We start from the raw sequence: 24,543 nt of genomic DNA, 5'->3' as shown, positions 1-24,543 counted from the left end.
ATTATCTAGCTGAGGTTTCAGGTTTCTGAAAATATAATTCCTTAAGAATCAAAGTTTTCCCAGTTCAACCTGTCTAGAAAAACATCTTTCCTCAATTAGGTTGTTTTGTTTTGTTTTGTTTGTTTTCCTTTATGATAACGAAGGAAAAAGCGCATACCTAAAGAAACGTTCGAAGCAAATGTCTGTGCCAGAACATAATGCTTTATGAGAAGAGGTATGTGGGGATTCCCGTGTCATTACAATCATACAGACAATCTGAATGTAAGCTGTGACAATAAATTGGTAATAATTCTAGTACTGTCATGCATTAGTGTCTTCGGCTCGTAGAATTCAAAGCATTATATGCTGATATACTAATAACTTCTACTTTTTTGTCATCTGAAATGCACAAAATTAATGTTGCTTTTACAATTTCCATCTAGAGTGTGTAAAGGGAAGTGAATATCTTTATTCACAAGTAATGCTCTAATGCTTCTATAAAGAAACTCTGAGCATAGGGCAAATGTAAGATAATAAACTTCATAATTTGTCCAACACAAGAGTTATCAGTTGTCCCATCTTCCTTTTTGGAAGAAATTGATGTAAAACTGGCTGGTGGAAGCTTTCAAAAAAAATCAGTCAAAAGTTCAAATGCTTTCATCAAAATTGTGTACATAAACCTCAAGTCTGGTGGATGGCAAGACTAACATAGGCTCCTGCAAAAAACTCACTGAAATTAAGTCTAGGAATTGTGCATTCCAAGAAACAAAGGAGAGAATCAGAGTTTCAGTGCCATCAAATTTAATATATGTTAATGCACAACACTATGTTAAGTAATGACCTGACCACACTAAGATGCCAGAATAATGATCACCCTCTTGAAGATACAACAGCCACACAATAAAATCAAACAATCATGGCCAAATAAGTTGGTAGAAGTCTGTTTGCATGCTATTTAGCTCACCAATACCTGGCAAGATCTCACTGCAGAATAATAGATGTTAAACTTAGAAAGGACTTATAACTTGTCTGACTTTCTAATGAACAAGAAGAATAGATAGTAACTTGATTTCTGGGTATTATTTCTCAATATGTAAAAGAAAATGTGATCAAGTCCCAAAACTTCTGGTTGAAAAAAGCATATTCAAGCAGCTTGCTGAAAGACACTATTAATATACACATTTTAATCAAATTCTTACCTTCAGACCAAAATGAACATGAGTTTCAGAAGAGGTGAAACAAATACTCTGTCTTGCCTCTTCCTCCAAAACAATGTCTGAATTATAGCAATTGTGTACAGTGATACTTTTCCCTGACATGATTACATTGCGAATTGTTAAATTTGATTTCGATTACCACTTTCAATTAATTTAATGTTGTTTATGTTTGTTTATGTTAAGAACAGAAAAATGTTTCCAGAAAAATTTGCAAGTGTTTGCAGGAAAGTTTAATACTTTTTTTTTTTTTTTACCCTATTAAATAGGCTGGCTTCCTTTAAGAAATGTTACACAATAAGCAAAATAGCCCTGCTGTTTTGAGCTTGACTGCACAATCCTGATGTCTTGGCCCAGAATGAACTTGACTGCACAATTTGTGATGCCTAACTCTAAAATGAATTTGACATAATGGAAATAAGAAGAGCCTCCAGCTTATACAGAAGTCTGTCTCTTCTACATGCTGTAGCAAAAAGCAGTTAGCTTACAAAGAGAAGACTAAGAAAAAGATGCAACTATAGTTCATAGTAACTATAGTAATTGCCTTTGCAGTCATTGACTCCAAGTAAAGTGTGATCTACTTCATTAAATACTGAATCATAATCTAAATGAAATATAAGATTTCTATTTTTCATCGATGAAACTCTTCTAAAATTGGAAGAGTTATATTCCCTTTCAAATATTTTAACGGCCCATATTAGTAAAAATAGGTTCAATTTGGAACAGAGCATTTTAAAAACTTACTATGGTCTGGTTGTCTTCTGTTAGACTGCTTGAGTATGATTCATATGTAGTTTGTTCAAATAGAGGCTGGCAAAATAATGTTTTATTTAGCCATTTATTTATTTAAGCCAACTTATTTTGTCTTTGCACAGTGATTAAATGAACACTCAGAATGCCTTGTGGAATGGGAAAAGAAAAGAAAAATACATCCCTTCTCTGGGGAGGAAACATAAAGGATTTATTTTCATTTCTTCTTTGAATTGTCACTGATATAGTGAACTTACACCGTAGATTAAAAGGTGATGATGAAATGGTACCTTTTTACCATGGAAAAAAAATACAGGAGATTTATTAAATTGTGGCTGAGTTATTTTCTTTGTTGAACTCATAAAATTAGAGCTTTTGGTGTTTGAAAAAATGCAAATGGAAGTTTGAATAAAGACAGCTCTCTACAACTAATATTGTCATTGTTTGCATTAAGAGAAGTTACAAGGAACCCTATTTATCTGCCTTAACTTTGCATGTCAACTTAAGTAATCTCAAGCACATTAAAAAGAGATGAGGAAAGCTGAGCCGTGTTCTCCAGCAGTTCTGCTTAGTCATTAGAAATGGAATATATAGCACTGACCCTTACGTGATGGAAATACAGTGTTCCAGCAAGAGAGGGAACATTGGAAAAACACACATTAGGGACAACCTGCCCCAAGCATATCTGGGGAAAACCTTCCTGTCAAGCAGGTGACATAATCATTCCGCACAATGGCCCACTCGACTCTGATGACTGACACACTCCAGAGAAAATACTTGAATTAGTAATTTTGCAGATGACACCAAAGTGGGTAGGAGTGTTGATCTGCTGGAGGGTACGAAGGCCATACAGAGGGATCTGGACCGGCTCGATCGTTGAGCTGAGGCCAATTGTATGAGGTTCAACAAGGCCAAGTGCCAGGTCCTGCACTTGGGTCACAACAACCCCAGGCAGCGCTACAGGCTGGGGAAGAGTGGCTGGAAAGTGCCTGGAGGAAAAGCACCTGGGGGTGTTGATGGACAGTGGCTGAACATGAGCCAGTGTGTGCCCAGGTGGCAAGAAGGACAACAGCATCCTGGCTTGTATCAGGAATAGTGTGGCCAGCAGGACAGTGATTGTGCTGCTGTACTTCGCACTGGTGAGGCCAAACCTTGAATCCTGTGTTCAGGTTTGGGCCCCTAATCATAAGAAGGACATTGAGGTGGTGAAGCGAATTCAGAGAAGGGTAACAAAGCTGGAGAAGGGTCTGGAGCACAAGTGTGATGGGAGCAGCTGAGGGACCTGGGGCTGTTCAGCCTGGAGAAAAGGAACTGAGGGGAGACCTTATTGTGCTCTATAACTACCTTAAAGAAGGTTGTAGCGTGGAGTATGTTGGTCTCTTCTTCCAAGCAGCAAGTGATAAGATGATGGGAAATGGTCTTAAGTTGCATCAGTGGAGGTTTAGATTGGATATTAGGAAAAAATTCTTCCCGGAAAGGGTCATTGGGCACTGGAACAGGCTGCCCATGGAAGTGGTGGGGACGCCATCTCTGGACTTGTTTTAAAAGACACGTAGATGAGGTTCTTAGGGACATGGTTTAGTGCTACAGTTAGGTTAGGTTATGGTTGGACTCAGTGATCCTGAGAGTCTCTTCCAGCCAAAATGCTTCTGTGATTCTATGAATTCTAAGAAGCTTGTGCATGTAGCCAAACACAGCCTTTGAACAACAATTGCTTTCAGCTAAGATGGGTCATCTTTTTGCAAAGTGAAGCCCACACATCCAGCTTGAGGCTGAAGCTCTGTAGAGCCCTGTAGGAAGGAGCCGGCTGGGCTGAGAACACTCAGCACCCCTGACCACTCCGTAAACCTTGGCTGGGGGCATGGCCGTGGGAAACGGCACTCCAGGGGAAAAAATGTTCATCTAGGGGAGTTTTTTGCCTTGCTAGTGAAGGAAAAACTTAGAAATAGAAAGACAGGAAAAATGCACAGATGGAAAAGAATCTTCACTCTCCAGCTTAGCTTCTTTTAAATTTTCAGGCTCGCTTTATTGCTTTTCTCTCACTTTTCCTAATATTTTCTCTGCCTGCACTTCTGATCTGATAGAAGTCCTTAGTTCTGCACATATAGACACACCGGTTATCTCATCCTGAACTCCACTGAAAACATAATATTGTGTCATGTCTGCAGTTCTCCATGCCCAGCATCCTCCTTTTCTCTTTTTCTCTTTTTATGGGCCAGCAATTTCCATGACCTTTTCAATTTTCCTTGTCTTGCTACCTCAGAGTTATGACTTTTGCCTCTAGGAAGCTGGTCTTTATGCTCTGGTGAACTGGGTATTCTAGAGGCAAATTCTTCTCTCTCTGGAAAACAAGAACCACAGTGGGGGTATGAGCTTTATCATTTAGTACGCCTTTTTCTGCCAGGAAGTTTAAGGAGGCAGATAAACCAGCTGAAAGAGGTATCAAAGCACTACATCTTCGAAGCAGGAAGAAAATTAATATTATGTTATTGAAGAGGTGTCTTGCACACACTGCCTTTTCCAGTAGGAATCAACAAGCTTTATGACTCACCGGACTATATGAATCATTCCACATAGTACTTGCTAAACCTATAACCATAGTCAAAGACTTATTCTTTTTAATCCAAACTGTATAGAAATTCTTCTGATAGAAAATCTGCTTCAGATTGAAGCTTTTGTGAATGATGCCAGATTGGCAAACTTTAAGACTGGAATAATTTCACTGAAGAGTTCACTGCAGTGACAGCTTAAGAGCCACTTCTCCTCAGTTCCATCAGAACTTCTTAAAACCTGTTTGAACTGCGTTTGAAACAAATGATAACTTTTGAAAAGGACACATAGGTTTACTGGAGCCTGAATGAACATGAAGCTTTTTTTCATTTGGATCACTAAATAGACACCAGTTAGCTCCATTACCAACCTGGACTGGATGTGATTCAGCAACTATGAAGTGATCAATGGCATTTTGTTTCATTGCTAAATGGTAAAGTTTAGACAGAGACACACAAGTAGTCTCTTCATATTAAGACAACTTGTATTACCAGTGAAAAATATGAGTACAGTGTTAACTAATAACACAGGCCAATATTTATTGACCAATTCTTACATAGATATTCATATCATTTTCATTAATTCTAATACATAAAACACTCATCCACCAAACACAATACTTAGAACAAAGAATATTCATTTATGTTAAAATACAGAGCTCATCATTAGTTCTTAAATTCAAATCCAGTTGCTGCTTTTTTATCTGCCTTCCCTGTGTGGTCAAACACCCTTACATTTCTGCCACCGCTAGTCTCCTGGATCTCACTACATCGTCATCTTCACGTCTTCACACATTGCTTCTCCTCTGCAGTTCCTCATATCTTCCTACTCCAAACTGATAAGATATCAAACTGTTCCTCCTCCCTCCTACAGGTTTTACTTTACATGACTGTTACTTCCATTCACTTTCCTGCCTTTGTGAAATAATCCTCATTCTTCTAAATTATTTTTTTAGCATTTGGATTTCCCTGTCTCCTGCTCTCATCCTGGGTCATTCACAAATTCCCCTATTAGCAGCATTTATTCCAAATACTTTGGCTTCAACACAGTTCTAAAAGGTATTTTTCCTTCCAGCACACGTATATAGCTAAACTACCATTGATCAGTTTTCCTCAAAATGCTCCAGGGTTCTTGTTTCACATTTGAATTTCAAAGGATGGTGTAAGCAGAAATAATTATTGCCATTCTTCTGCTTCTGAAAGGAAGGTTTCCATTTTAACAAGTGCCTTATAACTCAAAGATGATAAGAACTTAATTGCATCTAAAGCCAATAAGCAATTGATACTCAGGAAATGAAATAGCAAGTTAAAACAATTTTAGAGGCTGCTTAGAGACAGAAGGGCTTTGGTTATTTGTCTGATGCCAAGCACGGAATTAGCAGTGAATTCAAAAACTGAAATCCTTGCCTTGATCTCCATTTGATAGGTTTTTCCATAGTGCCATGACCACAGAATATGGCAACATGGTCTGGAGAGGTGAGATGGGCATTGGCTTGTGTCACTGCAAATCTACACTGAATTCATTCCAGTGACCACGGGGCAATGTATCAATGGTTGAATGGCAGCTGACGGGGATCCTCAACTCAAGATGAAGTGTTCAGTATTGACATTTTACATTAAAACTACCTGAGTCACAACATTCATAGTTTCTTTGTGGCTCTACAGATTAGGATTATATGACACAGATACCTGGAATAGATGATGCTCCATGCTCTCAGATATGGCATGTTTTTTAAAACCAATGGAAAGGAAATAGCTTTTGTATTCTATAAGTACTTTTGCTTGTTCAAATAAAGGCATATCTATCTTGTGATCAATTTTGTGGGTGTTTTTCGGTTTGTTTGTTTCTTGTTGTTTTTCAAAAGGATGTCCAAAATCTCCCCCAATAAAATATTGCAGATATCCCTCAAATACTTTGTTTAATGGATGGCCAGTTTCTATTATTTTGCATTTCATGTCATGCAACAATTTTTTTATTCACTCAGGAACCCAAAACTTATCGGGCATTAGAGCAGAATGATGGCTGGAATCTAGTCTAAGTACAACAGTCCAGCCTGGGGCAAATCTCTGAATGAATAAAACTTGGGAATGTAGCCATTTTGTCCAGCGGTAGCAGTTTAGCTTTCAAATTTGTGGTTTTATTTTCCCTTCATTATGATGCTGACAGTAAAGGTCACTGAGGGCTGCAAAGCTTGCTCCAAATCTTCAGTGTATCAAATGTGACATAATTCTGTTGGACAGTCTTCAACCAAAATTTGCTAAATCAGAACGTTTGAACCAATTGTGAACTCCTCCTTAAACTATTAGGAACTGAAGAGCAATCAGTCTGGCATCGGATCATTTCTACTCATTGAGGCAATTGTAAAATGAATGTTTTAGAAGCAACTGATTATTTCATCACAGCGAAAATACACAGTGTCTAGTCTAGGTCTATTTACTAGCTTTGCATGACACAAAACTGACAGGTCTGATAGCTAACACTGCTTGGCAAAAAGAACATACCTTATTCATGAGGACTGTTAGTATAACTTAGTAGGTTCTGATCATGTGCTTGGAAATGCCGGTGTTAATTTAGAAAATGGTTGCTGCATCAAGGCAATTACAATATATGTTACAGATTGCAGAAATATAGGGGCAGGGGGGAGTAAGAGAGAAATCGAGCTGGAAGACAGACGCCTAGATTAACAGAAGACAAAAGGGAGCTCTATAGTCACCAACATACATAGTTATGCAGCATATATAGGTGGTAATTTTTTCCCTAGAAGCTCCATTAAGCTTGTATTCTAGAAAGTAATCTGTTTTATTTTGAAGTCCTAAACTGACAAGTCTACGAGCTTCCATGGCAATATAACCCAACTACCCTGACTACAAAACAAGTACATCATGTTTTGAGGCTGAATATGTCCAAGTTCAACTTGTAGCCATCAGATGGTGTATATCTATCAACAACACTGAAAGACAGTTTGTTACCAGCTGTCTTCTCCAAGGGTTTTTGCAAATGGTAGTATTTACATTGACACAGTTTATACTTCATTAAAGTGAAATTTTGTGGTCAAGGAGGATGCTAGGGCTTTTCTGACATATGTTCTAAATTACAAGGCTTCATGGGAGAAAAAAGATTATTTTTAGTAAATAATTTATTTAAATATATAAAAGAATGGATTTTCAAAATAATAGATTTCCATTTGCACCCAGCTCCTGTCCATTTGGTGTCCAGTTGCCTTCTCTGCCTCTAAAAATCTCCTCTTGTTGTACAGGTAAGTTGCATGGGTGATTCAGTTTTGTCACGGGTAAGGTTTTTGGTTCATCTTGATGACAGCAAGTACTTAACACATCTGCATGCATTGTAAAAGGTGTTTATCTGGTGGATAAATGGTGGAGCACGGTGCAGATTATCTCATATAAACGTAAATAGGTTGAGGACTCTTAGAGACCTACTGTCATTTCTAATGCACCCTCAAATCCCAGAACTTCCCAATTTTGTTGGAAATGTCTAGGCTCGCATTAACCCACTGTTTGCCCCAGATCTTCTCATTAGATCATGCCAAGCCATCATCTTTGCTTTTCTCTACTTTTTGGGGTCCTGTGTCCTACCACTGTATGTTGACAGGGAGCTTACAGGGGCAGCAAGTTGTAGCAAGATAACATCTATTGATTCTTCTCCAGCCCTGTGGCTGTTGTCCTTTCGGAAATGAAATCAAGTTTGAGAATTTATTTCTAAGCTATTCATAGGGGTTATTACTCCTCCTTCTGTTGTATTCTGAGAAGCTCCAAATATACTGCTTATTTCTTCCAGAAGTTTTCACTGAAAAGTGGGCAAGCTTCTCTATATTCCCACATATTCCTTGAGTTCTTGAAGGAAATTATGAATAGTTCCTTAAGTATCTGAGGATAATTTTCGGCTGGTCTTGAAGCATCTTATTTGTCAAACTTCTTTTTACCTTTGCCTGCTTTAAAGACTTACTTGTGTTTCTTCATAACTGTCCTAACTGGATGACCACTGATCATTTTTAAAGAAGACAAAAGCAAAAAATGAACCAAACATTTGAAGTCTCTGAGTCTCACTTTTAGGTAGTCTTTCTTCCAACTGTTTAGGAATTTATTGCTTGGTTTTCTATTCTTATCAAATACTTCCTTGCTGCCTTTCCTAATTCTTACTACTTACAGTTCATTTTATATCTTGCCCTTCTTACTTTGTCCCAAAATTTTACTTCGGTAAAATTTTATAAATTTATAAATTTTTAGGACTTAACTTTTTAGAACTGCAGTAACTTGGCTCAGCTTCCACTTTTTGAATGTTGATTATTTGAGTTTCACAGCACCAAAAGCCTCTTGAGTACTGAGGTTTATTTTTTACTACACTATCATTCCTTTTTTACACAGTGCTCTCAGTGTTTTTTTCTTAAAAGAGCAGCTACCACTTCTAAATTAGCTGTTACTTTAAAACTTGCTCCTTGTGGGATTTTCCACATCAGCTGTGAATGCAGAGCAGATTGGTTTTGAAGTGCATGTTAGTTATTCTTCTGAGCTTCCTCATTCCCCTCCAGCACAAAATGATAAACTTTGCCACTACACCATATGGTCACTCAAGGGCAAGTTGTGTTTCATTCTCTCATTTTCAGGCAATTCTTCCTTACTGGTCAGAATAAAATCTGGAATTACCTGATTTATACTTGTTATTTTACATATTGCCCACCAAAAAAAGGTTCACGAATGTTTGGTCAGTTTGGGTGGGATCTATTGCAATAAAAAGATGTCATGCCAAATTTTCTATAATCTGTGAAAATGAATATACATTTTTATACCACAATGGTCATCTGACCTGTGCAAAATGTCTACTTTAGGGCAAGGTAAATTATAGTCCAGAAGGGGCTACATTTTCTGTTTGCTACAGAGGGAGCCTAAAGGGTTATATGCCTTAATTTAGATTAATCCACTATTTCTTCCTATGGAGCTTAACCTACTTGCACTTCTAGCTGGTGTTATCCTATTAATATATGACAGCTCCATTTCTCTCTGGAGATTTTCTTTTTACAGATCTATCACAAATATCACCTAGCATGCAGTATTGCTCATTCGGATGTTTAGCAACACATTCTCCCTTGATTTTCAAACAAGTTCTACTTCTTTAAAACAGTCCAATCATGTGAATCTTTATGGACGAGTGCAGCTAAAGACTTTCCTATGTTAGAGCACAGTCACACATTATCCGCACCACCTCAGGGAAGTAAGTATATGGTCAATTCCTCTGCAAATAAGTCTTGCAAGGCAAAAGTATTATCTGTTTTAATCCTAACGCTATTACACAAGAGTAACAAACTGATGCTCCATGCAGAAAAGGTTCCATGCCCTATAAAGATGATTGAAACATTTTCCAAGCCAGTTACAATTTCACAAAACAACAACAAACTACGAAAAACAAACCCCAAAAATCCTGAGATGCAAGTATTTGCCATTTTTTGTACTTTTCCAACTAGGTCACAAAACGCACTCTTTGCCCTAAGTGGTTTTACTGCTTTTACCATGAGCAAAAAGCCATTTTAAATTAGGAAGCTGAAAGCTTCCCTGCACTAAAGTAAGGGAAGTCAATCTAAAAGTCAGTTCTAACTGTAACAAACATAAAGCATAAATATTTGCTATAAATAAGCATGGGGTCCTTAAACTCTGTTCTACTCCATAGTAGAAATTGAGGAACATTACATTTTTTCAAATGCGTATTGTATTTTTGCTACAGATGTGAGTGAGAAGGTGGGCAGGAGTTGTGTGGGAGGTACTAAGCAGAAAGAAGCATTTAAATTGCTCGTAAGGGAAAGCAAACATCTCACGAAAAATGACAGCAGGACGATGCACAGACACAAGACAAAATCTGGTCAATATAAGAGATCGCCCGCCATTTACAGCAGAGAACCTTGTATAAAAGACCAGAGTCAGGACTGAAGGGAGACACTGAAATATTAATACCAGCATTGCAAACTAGCAGTATATAATGTCATGAATCGGTGACAGAGGACCCCACAGATTACCTCAGGTAGCCCTGTCCCAGTGCATAGTTGTTTGATTCTCAGAAAGTAGGAGGAGAAAGAAGATACTGTCTCTGTCCATATAGGAAAACATCCTGGTGCTGTGCTAGATCAAGGGGAAAATCTTACAGAATTTAGTTAACATCATTCATCTGATTCAGGTTAAGCAGTAGGGAAAATGAAAGCACTACAAGAGCATCACCTGCATCTTCACGGTGCAGCCTGTTTGTTATGTACTCTTTTTCCTGTTGCTACTCAGCAATTACCCTTCAGGAAACTTGTTTTATTTCCTCAAGGTAACCTGTGGGGTCCACAACCCAGGTTTTCTCTGAGTTCTACTTTCAGGCTACCAACCATGCTTCATCTGCCATTGTGGTTCACAAGATGCTAAAGCGTTTCTCCAGGAGAATTAAATAAAACTGACACTGCTTTTATGGTCCACAATTTACTTATACTTTTCTTTGTAATGAAGAAAGCATGATGTTAGGTGAAAAAGCAAGCATAAGTTATAAAAGCAAGCACACATGAAATGTGAGGTTCAGTTCAAGACACCTAATTATAGACATGCACGCATGTGGTAAGTGTTTAAGCTTAAAGTCAATTGATACCCAATCAATACAGGCAATAAAGCTTACAGAGCAATTCAACTTGCTGAACACAACTCAAAGCTGGCCAGCTGAATCATTCTCCAGCCTCCATTGACATTAATGGCAAACAGACACCCAGCAAGCATGTAGGTGTCTAAATTTAAGTATCTTAATCTGAGGTTTAGTCTTTTACAAAGACAAAAATTCAGTATTTTAAAAAACTAATATTCAGATGCTAATACTTGTTGTTACCTCCTTATGGCTATCAATTCACCTTAATTCTCTCTTTCATATACACTTGATGCAGTCTTGTAAAAAATTATAAAACTGTTCAAAAATCAGTGTCATCTTAGGAGTTCAAGTTCAAGTTCAAGTTCAATGCACTGATTATTTGTTTGTAAATTGCAAATCTGAATTCTGCTGCTGAACTTACATGTGTAAACTAACTCTCTGTGCTTTAGGTACTGTACCTATAGATCAAGTTGGCCGCTTAGCAATGAAAGTGCTTTGAAATATACAAGTTAAGACATCTAAAATAAGTAGATAAGTTTTTAAAAAATTTTGATTTGAGATGGTAAACCAAAAAATGTTGTGGGAATTTTGTTGTAACAGGCCCATATTCCTCCTCCTGCCTCCCCAGGAATTTTCCCTAAAAATTACAATGTATTCACCTTGTACTTCTTTCCTGAAATGATAAGATTTTCAGTGCTTTCTGGCAGCGAGGGTGTATGAACTGTGGGGCCATTTTATGAATATGGCTCTTGAAAATAATTTGTTCTCATGCAGGTGATATTTACCAAACCACACTGGGTCCCCATTGCTGTTTTAATAGGCAATATATCCCTTAGCACTGGAAGTGGAATTTTAAACTCTGAGGACAGCATCAAGGAACATGACATTTTATTTGCACTAGAACCTGCATTTTCCTAACAGAACTTGGGGTTAGATTGGAGTTCAAGCAGCCTCTAAGTTTAGACTTGGCCCCAATTTCTCACATAGTTTTAAACAAATCAATTAACATAAGGGTTCCACTGCTTTAAAAATGAAGTAATAGTTTCATGATATTCTGAGCTGTTTCATTTGGGTGGTACACACATGAGACAAAAGTTAGTCTGTGCATACACAGTGCCTGGAAAATCAAGTCCTGATGTCAATTACTATTCAAAATACTACTTGATGATATTTACATTACATATGATAGAAGGACAGTACTACAGGGATGGATGTATTCTGTTATAATGATGATCATACATTGGTAGTGTGTGCATCGCTGCATTTTAAAGACTTTCAGAAGTGAGAAGGAAAATGTGTAGTTGGGTGGTAATTCACAAGAGCATAATGAATTATAACAAGAAGAAACTAGCATTAAGAAGTCCTACCTTTTATAGGGAAAAACAGCCAATCATGAATGAAACATATTTTTCTTTTTTTTTTTTTTTTTTGCTATTTGAAATTTTTTACTATTTGAAACAACATTTTCTGTCACTTTTCAATTTACCCTCAAGGTTCAGACGTGATTCATTTTGTCTCTGCACAGAAACATTGGGAATATCTGCCTGCTTTCTGAGATAAGTTTTAAACATTTCCAGCCAGAGAACTGAAAACATAAAGATACAGTTATCACTGCTTTTCCTAAGTTTTAGCCAGCTCCCAAAGGCAGATTTCTATCATTACTGATCCTGTATTGCCATCTGGTGGCATTGGAGAAAAAAGTATACAAACATATACACCCATCCAGGGTGGTCAAAGCCTATCACAGCGAGCAGGCAAAAAGCTTATGGGATTCATCCAAACCCTGTGGGCTGACTCTGGGGCTATATATACATCCAGCGTCTCACTCAAAGGCAACACATATCCTTAGGTTTGTTGGGTCTAACTCATGGATTTGCAGTCTACTTAAGGTATTTCTATAGGTACCTTCCCAAAGGTGAGCGTACACATCTCAAGCGGTCAACACTTTGCCATATTCACAGCACAGGCATGAATCAGGAAAGTGCTGTGATCCTCCTCTCCCACGTGGGACACTGAGGCTTAAAAAAATCAAACACCTTGCCTAAGGTCACAAAGACAGACAAGAGCAAAATCCGAGGATTAAATACGGATCACCAAAGTTTAAATCACTTACTGTGCTTCCTGCCAGAAAGAAATGTAACCAAGCCTGAGTTAATTAGAAACACTGGCTTTGAGGTTACTATTTGTTCTTGGTAAATCAGATTTGTCATGTTTTGAGAAGCAAATGGAAAAAACTATTGCAGTAGGGAAATAAGTGTTTCTGAGGGATGAGACAAGAAAGAATAAACAGAGAGAAACAGACCTACTTTGCACAGCCTTTATAAAATTAAGGTGTCTGGGACCCTTCTCCAGACAATGGTCTAAGGTTAATCAGCTCTAAAAGTAGCCTGTGCACGAAAATGGTTTCATTTGAATGTGGAAAAATGGATTCATAATAGTTATTTGTGGTTAAATAGGTCAGCAGTGCCTGACTTGGTGGTTGCCTAGGGATATGCATGTAGACTAATTTAGTGATAATTTCCACCCCCCTCTGCTCAATGAACAAATAAACTACTCTTGCATGACAAGTAAATGCTGCAGCAACACTGGTCACTTTAATTAGAACTTATGGAAAATATTGCTATGAAACACACAAAAATCAGAGTTAAAAATTCAACTGTGGTAGTAGCCTATAGTAGTAAATATAGCCCTGCTTTAAAATAACGGAAAATAGATTTTTAAATTTGTGTCTAAGTTGCTGGATTTCTGAATACTATGTACTGTGAAAGGCTTTGATCTCATAGTTTCCTTTTAGTCAGCCTTCTTTTGCTGCAACTAGCTAAAGAAAAACAAATTGCATAATTGCCTTGGAAAAATTTCCATTTCTACTCTTCAGGTTTCTTGTCTGTATTCTTGGCACAGGCCTTTGCCTTATCTCTTCATGTTAATAACCTTATAAGAGTCTGTTTTCCCTTTCTAGTGGTTTCTTAAAACTCTCTACTCAGGAATCTCTTTAAGGTACCTAAACATCTTTTACTTGTCCTTTCTCAATTGTTCTTAAAGCATTTTCAAGAAATAGATCTAGATAAAATATACTGTTTTGATCCTCACAACTTCAGGTTACTCCATCCATTTGGTGTTAGCTCATCAGATTTTCACACACCAAAACTTTGAGACCTGGAGGGTAAATTCACTTTTCACAGATTGGGCCAATGGCCAAGAAACTCCTAAGTAATATAGGAATACCAGTTCCAGCTTCCTCCTGAAGGCATTTAAACAATGACCAAGAATGTGCCACATTACTGTGCCCCAAACCATCCAGGCTACAGGTCCCTGCTGCCAACTGAGGCAGAGCCAAGGGTGCGAGAGTCACAGGGACAGAAATGACGACAGCAGGAGTGTGACATGGCAGCCTGGTGGGTCTGTCGCTCATCTGGGATGAATAATTCCTGTGTTTCAGTTCTTTGCTTTAAGGCTATTTATACACTTTTCATGAAACAGCCACAACTGTATCAATTTGGGCTAGTGAATGGATATTTAACTACATTTTCAGGGCTTTCATTGTTACCCAAAATTCTTTACGTTCAGATTGTTTCAGTCAGATGTTCAATTAGTTGTCAGGGCCTAAAACATAAATGCTTTGCTTTTTAAATGTGTGCAAGAAATATGTACATGAAAGAAAAATTAGAAGAGATGTTGTTGAGTGTATGCAAAATACAACCTCAGGCTATAAAGCCTTTTATCCTCTAAAATTTGAAAATTACTTTCAGAGTGATCATCAAATTCATTAAAGCCACAGAGATAATTAACATAACCTAATTAATCTACTTTTCGTATTGGGTCATTGGCAAAGCAGTTTAGTGCACACTAGATGGCACCCCTAGTCCAGATGTTTTCAACCTACTGTCTTTTTCTCCTCAACGCTGAAATTGGGACGTATCTTTGAATGTAGCAGCGCATTTTGGGCAAAATGAAATTGGATGATGGGCTAAACTGGGAGATGCTGAGGTCTGTACTGTGTTTGGATCTTCTCAGGGGTGTTGCCATGCTGTAAATAGAATTAAGCAGAGAAAAGTCTCACTCCGAGTTAATGTATAATAGTGACTGAGACTTATCATTCTGGGCCACTTGCGTGCCTGGATACCCAGGCAAACAGGGCATGTTGGGGAGAAACAATTCCCACTATGCGAGTGCAGTGAGATGAAGCACTGAGACATCACCTCCACACTCCTGGAGATTGGGAAAAGATCCCCTTCTGCCTGAGAAAAGTAGGAACCCAAGGCAATTGCAGGAAGATGTGCCGGGGAGGTTTAGGTTGGACATGAGGAAAAGGTTCTTCACCCAGAGGGTGCTGGACACTGGAACAGGCTCCCCAGGGAGGTGTCACGGCCCCAAGCCTGACAGTGTTCAAGAAGAGACTGGACAACACTCTCAGACACACGGTGTGAACTGTGGGGTTGTCCTGTGCAGGGACAGGAGTTGGACTCCATGATCCTTGTGGGTCCCTTCCAACTGAGGACATTCTATGATTCTATAAACCTTCCATCACTACTGACGGCTTAATGCACCTGTGGCTCCCTTGATACCTAGGTCGAAGACCGAGCTGGATAGTACAGAACTATATGATCTAAAAAGTTATTCACATAGATAAACAGTGAAAAGCACCAGAAATTACCTCATCCTAAGTGTGGCCAGAGTGGAAATTTATTGACTAAAGTCAATGATGTGGCAACCCTATAAATAGCGATGCTAAAGTGAGACACTTCAGGCTCCCTGGGGCTGCAGAAGGCTGTGATCAGAATCTCGTTATGGGGACACCTGAAAGGCCCGACTGTGAAAACTCAGTAACTGTCTGCTGATGGTTCCATGAGGATCCAAAGGGCTCACTCAGCGCAGTCTGCTGTCACAGTTAGATTTCTTGAGATCCAACAAGTGCGGAGACATTCAAACCTGCCTGGACACCTTCCTGTGTAACCTCATCTGGGTGTTCCTGCTCCGGCAGGGGGATTGCACTGGATGAGCTTTTGAGGTCCCTTCCAATCCCTGGCATTCTGTGATTCTGTGTGATTGTGTCAAGTGTTCATTGAGAATGAAGCACTAAAAGTGAGTAGATCCACTGAACTTGAGAGGGAAATGTTAGCAATTGGTATACCTACACATATGTTAGAGATATATTCACATATCCATGGATTAATGTACATTAGTGTGTGTGTATGATTTATAACCCTGTATGTGTGTGTTTTATTGCCATTTTTACGTATGTGTTTACGTGTATATTGCTTGATTTATTTCTTTTGTAGCATAGTGGGACTCTGCCATCATCAAATCTTTAATTACATTGCTGTATTGGTTGTAACAAATTGCATTGAATTGTTTTAAATCACTTTATTAATCACCTGTTGATTAAGAGTTATTACGAATCATATATTAAACTTTCAACCACCTCAATAAATCTCAAATGGTGGCTTAACCAAAATAGTGTTATAAATACGTTCTATGACAACTAAGTGAAGCATTAACAGAAGCAATAAAACACGAGAACAAATAAACAAAATATTCATTGATAAACTGTTTCCATTTTGGATTTCACAGCATGGAACCCAAAAGGAGTTCTTTGGGTGTCCCTTGCAATATAGACAAAGAACAAGATTAAGTAGTTGGTCAGCGAAGCCCAATGCAAATACTTACAGACAAAATTTGATCTCCTCTCTGCAGTTCTCCACTGAGATCGGCAGGCCCGCCTGCTAGGATGAAAGACACGAAAATGCCTTCCCCATCTTCTCCTCCCACAATGTTAAAACCAAGTCCTGTGGAGCCCTTGTGCAGGATGATTTTTCGAGGCTCTCTGTATAGAAACAAAACGATAATGTTTATCCATTCAACACTCTGCGTGCGTATGCATTTTTTAAGGTGTGTTAAGCACACTAAATGTTGTTTAAGCCACAATGGCCCGTAATTGCCTAAAGAAACCATTTAACAAATAAGATAAATCTGTTAGTTGGAGAATATACAAGGTAGAAATTAACCAGCATGATCTTTTATTATTTTCTTTTTTTTTTTTTTTTTGTCCTCATGGTTGAATCCAAACACCTCTATTAATTTCAACCCACTGGAGTAATCTTCACTAAATTAAGTGATGGATTTATTAGAAGGAAAATCCAAAACATTGAAGATATTTTATTGTCCAATTTATAGTCACACTATATATACAAGTAGAATCAATTTTCACATACTACCTTTTTTTATTTTAAGTTGTAGTCTTGCTTTTTAAACAAATGAACAAACTGAAATTTCAAAAATCTAGGCAAAGTGATGTCAAGTCTGTTTGACGCTGACAGATTTGAAACAAGTAACATTTGTATGATCAAGCTAATAAAGCAGAATCTCATTAAAAACTCCGGTTTGACATTATCAGGAGCTTGTAATTATAAAGTCACACAGCAGCTTTCATAGAATCACAAACTCATAAAAACATAGAATGGTTTGGGTTGAAAGGGACCTTAAAGATCCACTAGTTCCAATCCCCCTGCCATTGGCAGGGACACCTTCCTTTAGACCAGGTTGCTCAAAGCCCCGTCCAACTTGGCCTTGAACACTTCCAGGGATGGGGCATCCACAGCTTCTCTGGGCAGTCTGTTCCAGTGCCTCATCACCCTCAGGGGGAAGAATTTCTTCCTTATATCTCATCTAAATCTCCCCTCTACCAGTTTACAGTCATTACACCTTATTCTGTCTGTACATGCCCTTGTAAAAAGTCCCTCTCCAGCTTTCTTGTAGGTCCCTGTTAGATACTGGAAGGATGTTACAAGGTGTCCCCAGAGACTTCTCTTCTCCAGGCTCAACAACCCCAACTCTCTCAGCCTGTCTTCAGAGGACAGCTGTTCCAGCCTCTGATCATCTTTGTGGCCTCTTCTGGACTCACTCCAACAGGTCCATGTCCTTCCTGTGTTGGGTGCTCCAGAGCTCTATGCAGCACTGCAGGAGGGGTCTCATAAAAGCAGAGTAGGAGGGGACAATCATCTCCTTTGATCTGCTGGCCATGCTTCTCTTGATGCAGCCCAGGCTTTCTGGGTTGCAAGTGCACGTTGTTGGTCTTGTTGAGCTTCTCATCAACCAACATCCCCAAGTCCTTCTCCTCAGGGCTGTTCTAAATCCATTCTCCGCCCAGCATGTATTTGTTTTTGGTATTGCCCTGACCGATGTGCAGGACCTTGCACTTGGCCTTGTTGAACTTCATGAGGTTTGCACAAGTCCATGTCTCCAGCCTGTCAAGATCCTTCTGGATGAAATCCCTTTCCACCAGCGTGTTGACCACACCATACAGCTTGGTGTCATCAGCAAACTTGCTGAGGGTGCACCCGATCCCACTGTCCATGTTGCTGACAAAGATGTTAAACAGTGCCAGTCCCAATACCAACCCCTGAGGAATGTCACTCGTCACTGGTCTCCACTTGGACATTGAGCTGTTGACCTCAAATCTTTGAGTCCAATCATCCAGCCAATTCCTTATTCACTGTTTGGTCCATCTGTCAAATCCATGTCTCTCCAGTTTAGAGACAAGGATGTCATGGATGACAGTGTCCAATGCTTTTGCACAAGTCCAGGTAGATGAAGTCAATCATCAGTGAACCAGCCATGCTTTTGTCTTATTGGTTTAGAAAATTGTTCGTTATGATGGGAATCGATAAATAATAACAGCTACATCTCATACAGCAATTTCATCTCTAAATTGGAAATGGGCCCTCCAAGGATGTAAACATAATAACATGCATTTTACTGATGGGAAAATTTATGTCCAAAAAGAGTTTACTTTCCTAAGCAGTCAAAGTAACATCCTTGAGAAAGTGTCCCAGGATTCCCCATCTCTACACTACATAACAGGCCTCAGATTTGTCTCTCCCATAGATACACAAGCCCATACAAGCACATATACGTACACACAGATCTTATTTATTGGTACTTATCCAATTTCAAAATCCTCTAACAATTTACTTTTCAGAAAAATTTGTAAATGCTCTTGTATTAGTAAGCATAAATCTTAAGACCAGCCCTGCAAACAGTCACAAACGTAATTACATGCCTGTGACTCCTCACAGAGAAATAGGATGTGCTTCTAATTCACAATTTTTACAAAAAAAGGTTACCAGCAAAGCGACAATTGGAAACACACACACACACCACCTACAGAAACATGCTCCAGAACGCTTACTGTTAAAAAGGTCTAATATTTCCTGGATGCTATATGACAGTTCTACAACATCCAAATGCTCTTTTCATTTCCATTTTGTTTTTAGAAAACATTAAAAAAGAGGAGAGAGAAAACGGATTCATCTAGGTGTGTATTATTTGATGCAAGTTAAGCCTTACAGCTGTATACAAGGGGACTGAACCTTTACATGCTAATTCCAAAATCAGTAGGTACTTGTTCACCTTTGCCCAGTGCTAATGTTCAGACAGTATCCCTAGCTTGATCATGACCTTTAAATAACATCTCAACTTTCTGAAACCAAAGCTTAATGCTTGTAATGTTTTCTTAATATTTTATAGTCAGAAAACAACCTTTTAAAAATAATACTGTGAAAAAAAGATGTATTGTCATGGGTTGCTATATTCTTGAATTATTTTTAATTGATCAGGACATAAAGGGGTTTTCTTTTCTTTTGGATCATTGCTGTTGATTTACCTTGTAGCAACACTTTTAGGACCTTCTTAAACATGTGCAGGTGAGACATAATGCAATCCAGATCTAAGAAATCTAAACAGGTTTTTAATTAGCAAAGGTGGCCTTGGGGTTGGAGCAGAACTAGGACAGGGAAGGATGGATTCCTTCCCCAGCTTAGCCCATGCTCTGCTGAGTGATCTTGGCAACTTTAGTTTCCTCATCCACAAAATGACACAGTGACACTTGTCATCTTTGCATCCTACAGATCAAAAACACTTTGCGAGGGCTGAGCTGCTGCCATTTTTATTTACCTGGATATTGAGGAAAAAGAGGCAGTAAAGTCAAATGCATTTGCATGCTCAGCTGGCAAGAAATCAGAAGAACTCTTGTCCAAAATGAAACGGAGTGTTTCCACATGACAGGCAGTTTGGATCATAAAGTTGAAAGCCAGTGCTATGGGCAAAACTAGGTCACCACAACTGGGTATCCACTGCATAGTAAGCTGTGTAGCTCAAAAAAAACGTTGGCCCAGTTATTAATCCCTGTCTCTGCTGAAGTCAGCAGATTTATGTCTAAAATGCTGTCAGTACTGTTTTGTAATTTTGGCCTGTTGACTGCAAAATTCACATTCTGCTCCTGGATAATTATGTTCAGAGGAAGTTCAGACAATAATGGGGAAATGTCAGAAGCCGTGATTAGAACACAATGTGTTTTAGTTCCTGTTCTGTAGCCTAATCAGGTCATTTTGGTCGTGACTCAAATTTGGCTGTATAAAGACTGACCAGCCATTAAATGTCTTCATATTTCTTTCATGTCTGAGCATCCTGCAGGATCTTAAAGGTGGATTCAAGAACAAACAAGTGTGGATGTCATCGTTGTAGAAATAACCTTTAGCCACAACGATATTACAAAAACTACAGGAAGCAGAAGGTACATGCTGATTCACTGCAACATAATAAATGACTAAGATTTTTTCAAATATATAATGGTTTACGTTTGCATAGTGTACTTTGTATGAAAATGGAAAAGGAAAGAAAAAGAATTTATGAAGATAAGTACTGATGATATGAAAAAAAAAAACTTATGATGATAAAGGGTTGTAGCATGTTACGAAGTTATTTCTTAAGCAAACAAAACGCAATGCCAGCCGCTAAGCAGATGATCTCTTAAGAGCAATGCAGAAATAAGTTATTAATGTCTGCCAATGCTTCAGCCACAGTTGAAGAAAAGGCTAGTTTTGATAAAGTAAAAATGAGAATGTTACATATTTATTCACCTGGTATAAAAGTTTATAGTAATCTCTTTTAATATGATGATTAAGGACATATAAAGACAGGTGCTCCAATTTTCCTTGAATATTTGGGAAGCAACATTAGGCCTTTATTAAAATTCTTAACGAATGTAATTCTAATACATATGAACAAACTCCAGGCAGAATGGAGATAAATGTGATAAAGGAGGCAACAGAATCAAACACTTAAACGTGATATGTGATGGGAAATAAGAGGTGAAAGTAACTCAAATGTGAATGATGTTTTCTTGCAGTAAATACACTCAGTAAAAATGTGTAGTTCTCTCCAGAATAAAGCAACTGAGGCAAAGGTAATTCGGGGTGACTTATTTTAAAAGCTCAGTGGGTTTTTTTGAAGGCAATAGGTGGCACTCTGTAGCTACCTGGTAAAAAGGAACAGTCTAACATCCAGACTCTGAAATGCATCCTCCTGCCTCCAGCTTTAACTACTTATCCCATTTACAATTTCTTCAGTGATAAATACGGCTGAAGGTAAGTTTCCAGGTGCTAACGAAGCGCACTAGCACTTTAATTCTGTGTGTGCATGTTTTATTCCCTCCTGCAGCTTTGTACCAAATACAAACAGAGAAGAGCAGCAGGGGAAATCAAGCAGGAATTCGAAAGGAGTGTGAGACGAAAATATTCCTGGACTGACAGAAGGTAGCAGAAGGAAAAGAAATAATAGAAAAAAGAAACAGAAAAGAGAGAACGGGATGAAGGGAGACAGTGTATCTGTAAAGGAAAAGAGGGAAGGAATTAAAAAGGTAGAGCAAGAAGAAAGGAAGATTTACAATCATAGAGCCAGGAGCAAAGGAGCAAATAAAGTGCTGCAATCCACACAAATTTACAGGCTCAGAAATCAATGGGAGAATCAATTTGTATGGACTTGGTTAGTTGCTTCAGGGAATGCATCAGATCAGATTCTGTAAAGCGCATTATAAATTGTAGGCCTGATGTAACAGCAAAGTATTATTAAATTAATATTTGAAACCAATAAGTAGTAACAAATCAGAGTGGGTGAAACTTTGACACTGAATGAAATTTCTCCTGTCATAAAAACGTGATTAACAAAAATAAATCAAAAAATGAGACATGTTTCCTCCTTAACATTTTTTTTTTGGTGTATGTTTGGTTTATTTGTTCATTATTTTGAAAACAGCTAAGTGTTTTCTATTTGCTACATTTGTACTGAATATTTCTTTTGATCAGTTTACTCTTTTACAATAAGAAAATGGTAAAAATCCCTATCACTCTTTTATAGATTGTGAATCCACAGTGATTATAGATTTAATTTAAGACCTTAAAAGCTGGACTGATAAAGGAAGGGGGAAAGCTTTCTGAAAACAAGTAATTTTTATAATAATCAACTGAAAGAAAATCCATTTTTAATTTGCTTATTCTGTGCTGCGGGCTACATTAAAGAATACAGTCAATTTTAGTATACATCTCACACTGACACAGCTCTGCCTCTGTTTCTTTTGCACCATCTATAAAATAGGGGTGTCGATTTTGTGCTTTTTGAAACATCAACAGAAACATTAAGCACACTGGATGCTCTCAAATATCAGACACTAGAGAGGGTCCCACATCCCCTGTGCAGAGCACTACACACATATAGTGCAACAAAAACCATCCAAGTGAATTAAAGTAGCAAATAGCAGGAAGGAAAACTGAAGTAGAGAGAAACTCTATGAGCTGTTTAAAAAGTCACACATTAGTAGTACATCAGGGGGAAAAAATCCTCAAATCTAAGGGTTGAAAGCACCTTTTTCTTGAGCAGTGTGGTGTTTGGTTCTGACAATGCACTGCGTGAGCACTGAGCTATGTCTGCTTAGAGTCAGTTGGCTTATTAAGTCATTTATTTTTGAATACAGTACTTCTAGTTTTCCTCTGCAGGTTCAAAAAATGTTGATAAATAACCGCATGTTTCTTTCAGACAGCCAAAGGGAATTTACACTGGAAGGACCTAAAATGAGTAAATCGACTGAGCGTTCTTCTTCACAGCATCTAACACAGAAAGCTAAAATGGACGGAGAATGTGCCAGTGTGGATGATGTTTTAAAATCCAATTGATCACACAAGAGAGAATTTGAAATCCTAAGTGGCTGGAGACCACATCAAAGTTCAGGCAAAATCGAACTTATTCGGTTTATTTAAATTTTCTTTAGTACCTTCTACAATTCTGCGTCACAATAATTTAAAGAAAAATCTATCTGTGGTGCTGTCATCTGTTGTTTTATTGCAATATCACCTTGGCTTTTACTTTTCCCCTTGTTATTCCCCCCTTAGGCCTGGTAAAACCTTTCCATCATGATATGAGACAGCATCACCCCCCACTTTCCTCCCCAGCCCCCTCTCTGATCTGCCTTTGCTGTGACATTCCCAAAATACAACATCCTGGGGGTCGTGGGGACCTGGCAGAGCCTCCTTCCTCCAGTCCCCATCCCTCATCGCCTCAGAGCACCAGTGGTACCGCATGGGGTCTGATCCCTGATCCGTGACTTTTTTAATTATTATTATTATCATGTTTTCAATAATGATTGAAAGTAGCAAAAATACAGAAATCTTCTTCGTATCTATCGCTGTCATCTTAAGCATCACAGTCCAGAGGGGTAACTTTGTCTTAAACTGAGACACTGTTTTGGTCATGTGAAGAGCATTCATATCACATATATATTTCATATAATTGGTTAGTGACTTATTATTTCATTATACTGAACATGGATATACTAACAACTGAGTATTCAGCCTTTAATGCAATATTTAATTATCACATCACATAGCAAAATATGATTTTGCTGTATACAGTTACCCATTCTTCTTGAAGCAAGCATTTTATCTGCTTATTTGACTATGTTTTCCTTGGCATTTCTTGTTGATAGAATGTTGGCATTAATTGTAGAAGCAATACTTTATCCTAACTTAAATACTGACTACATTTTTAATGCATTTATTCTTCAAACATCGTGTCTAACTTGTCACAAACTTTGAAGTATGTTTAATAGGAGAGAGCCTACTGGGACCCAGGCTTCAACCTGACTGATGCATGCATGAGGGCACTGGCTTATACATGTGCAACTTTGTGTTGTGGGAGCCCCTCTGGACTTCAACAGCCTTTCATTTTGCCTTTTGTAGAGAAATTAAAGCCTGCACACCACGCAGTGTTTTCTGCTTGCAGCTGGCGAGACGGAATTGGCATACAGGAGTAATCTCTTATTCAAAAAGTGAAACTGGTCTGTATTTTTACCGTGACGCCTGACATTTACTTAAAACGCACAGGAGTACATCTCCTAGATTTGAGAAATCTTACTGATTTCTAGAGCGACAATGTAGATAGTTAATATGCTCTTTAACTTTGAAAGGGAGATGATTATTCCAGTACACTTATTCATTTATGCTTTGTCTCACATAAGCACTTGTCACTGTTCCCTGATCCAGAAGGTGCATTATTTACATGATAATAATCAAAATAAATCCTGAAAACTGCATCTGTACCACCT

General features: G+C 38.3%; 1 protein-coding gene across 29 annotated transcripts in view; it reads right to left on the bottom strand.

Moving 5' to 3' along the window:
• The window catches only part of DLG2 (discs large MAGUK scaffold protein 2), a 1,047,967-nt gene that overhangs the window by 215,153 nt on the left and 808,271 nt on the right, over positions 1-24,543 (bottom strand). For all 29 annotated transcript variants that reach the window (XM_071798683.1, XM_071798777.1, XM_071799041.1 and 26 more), the window contains one exon: positions 16,779-16,935. In XM_071798683.1, the coding sequence (XP_071654784.1) occupies positions 16,779-16,935 (157 nt within the window). The remainder of the gene's footprint in view (positions 1-16,778; positions 16,936-24,543) is intronic.

The sequence above is a fragment of the Patagioenas fasciata genome, chromosome 1 (assembly GCF_037038585.1).
Source record: "Patagioenas fasciata isolate bPatFas1 chromosome 1, bPatFas1.hap1, whole genome shotgun sequence".
In the NCBI taxonomy this organism is placed as follows: domain Eukaryota; kingdom Metazoa; phylum Chordata; class Aves; order Columbiformes; family Columbidae; genus Patagioenas; species Patagioenas fasciata.
This window is presented reverse-complemented; position numbering and strand designations above follow the sequence as displayed.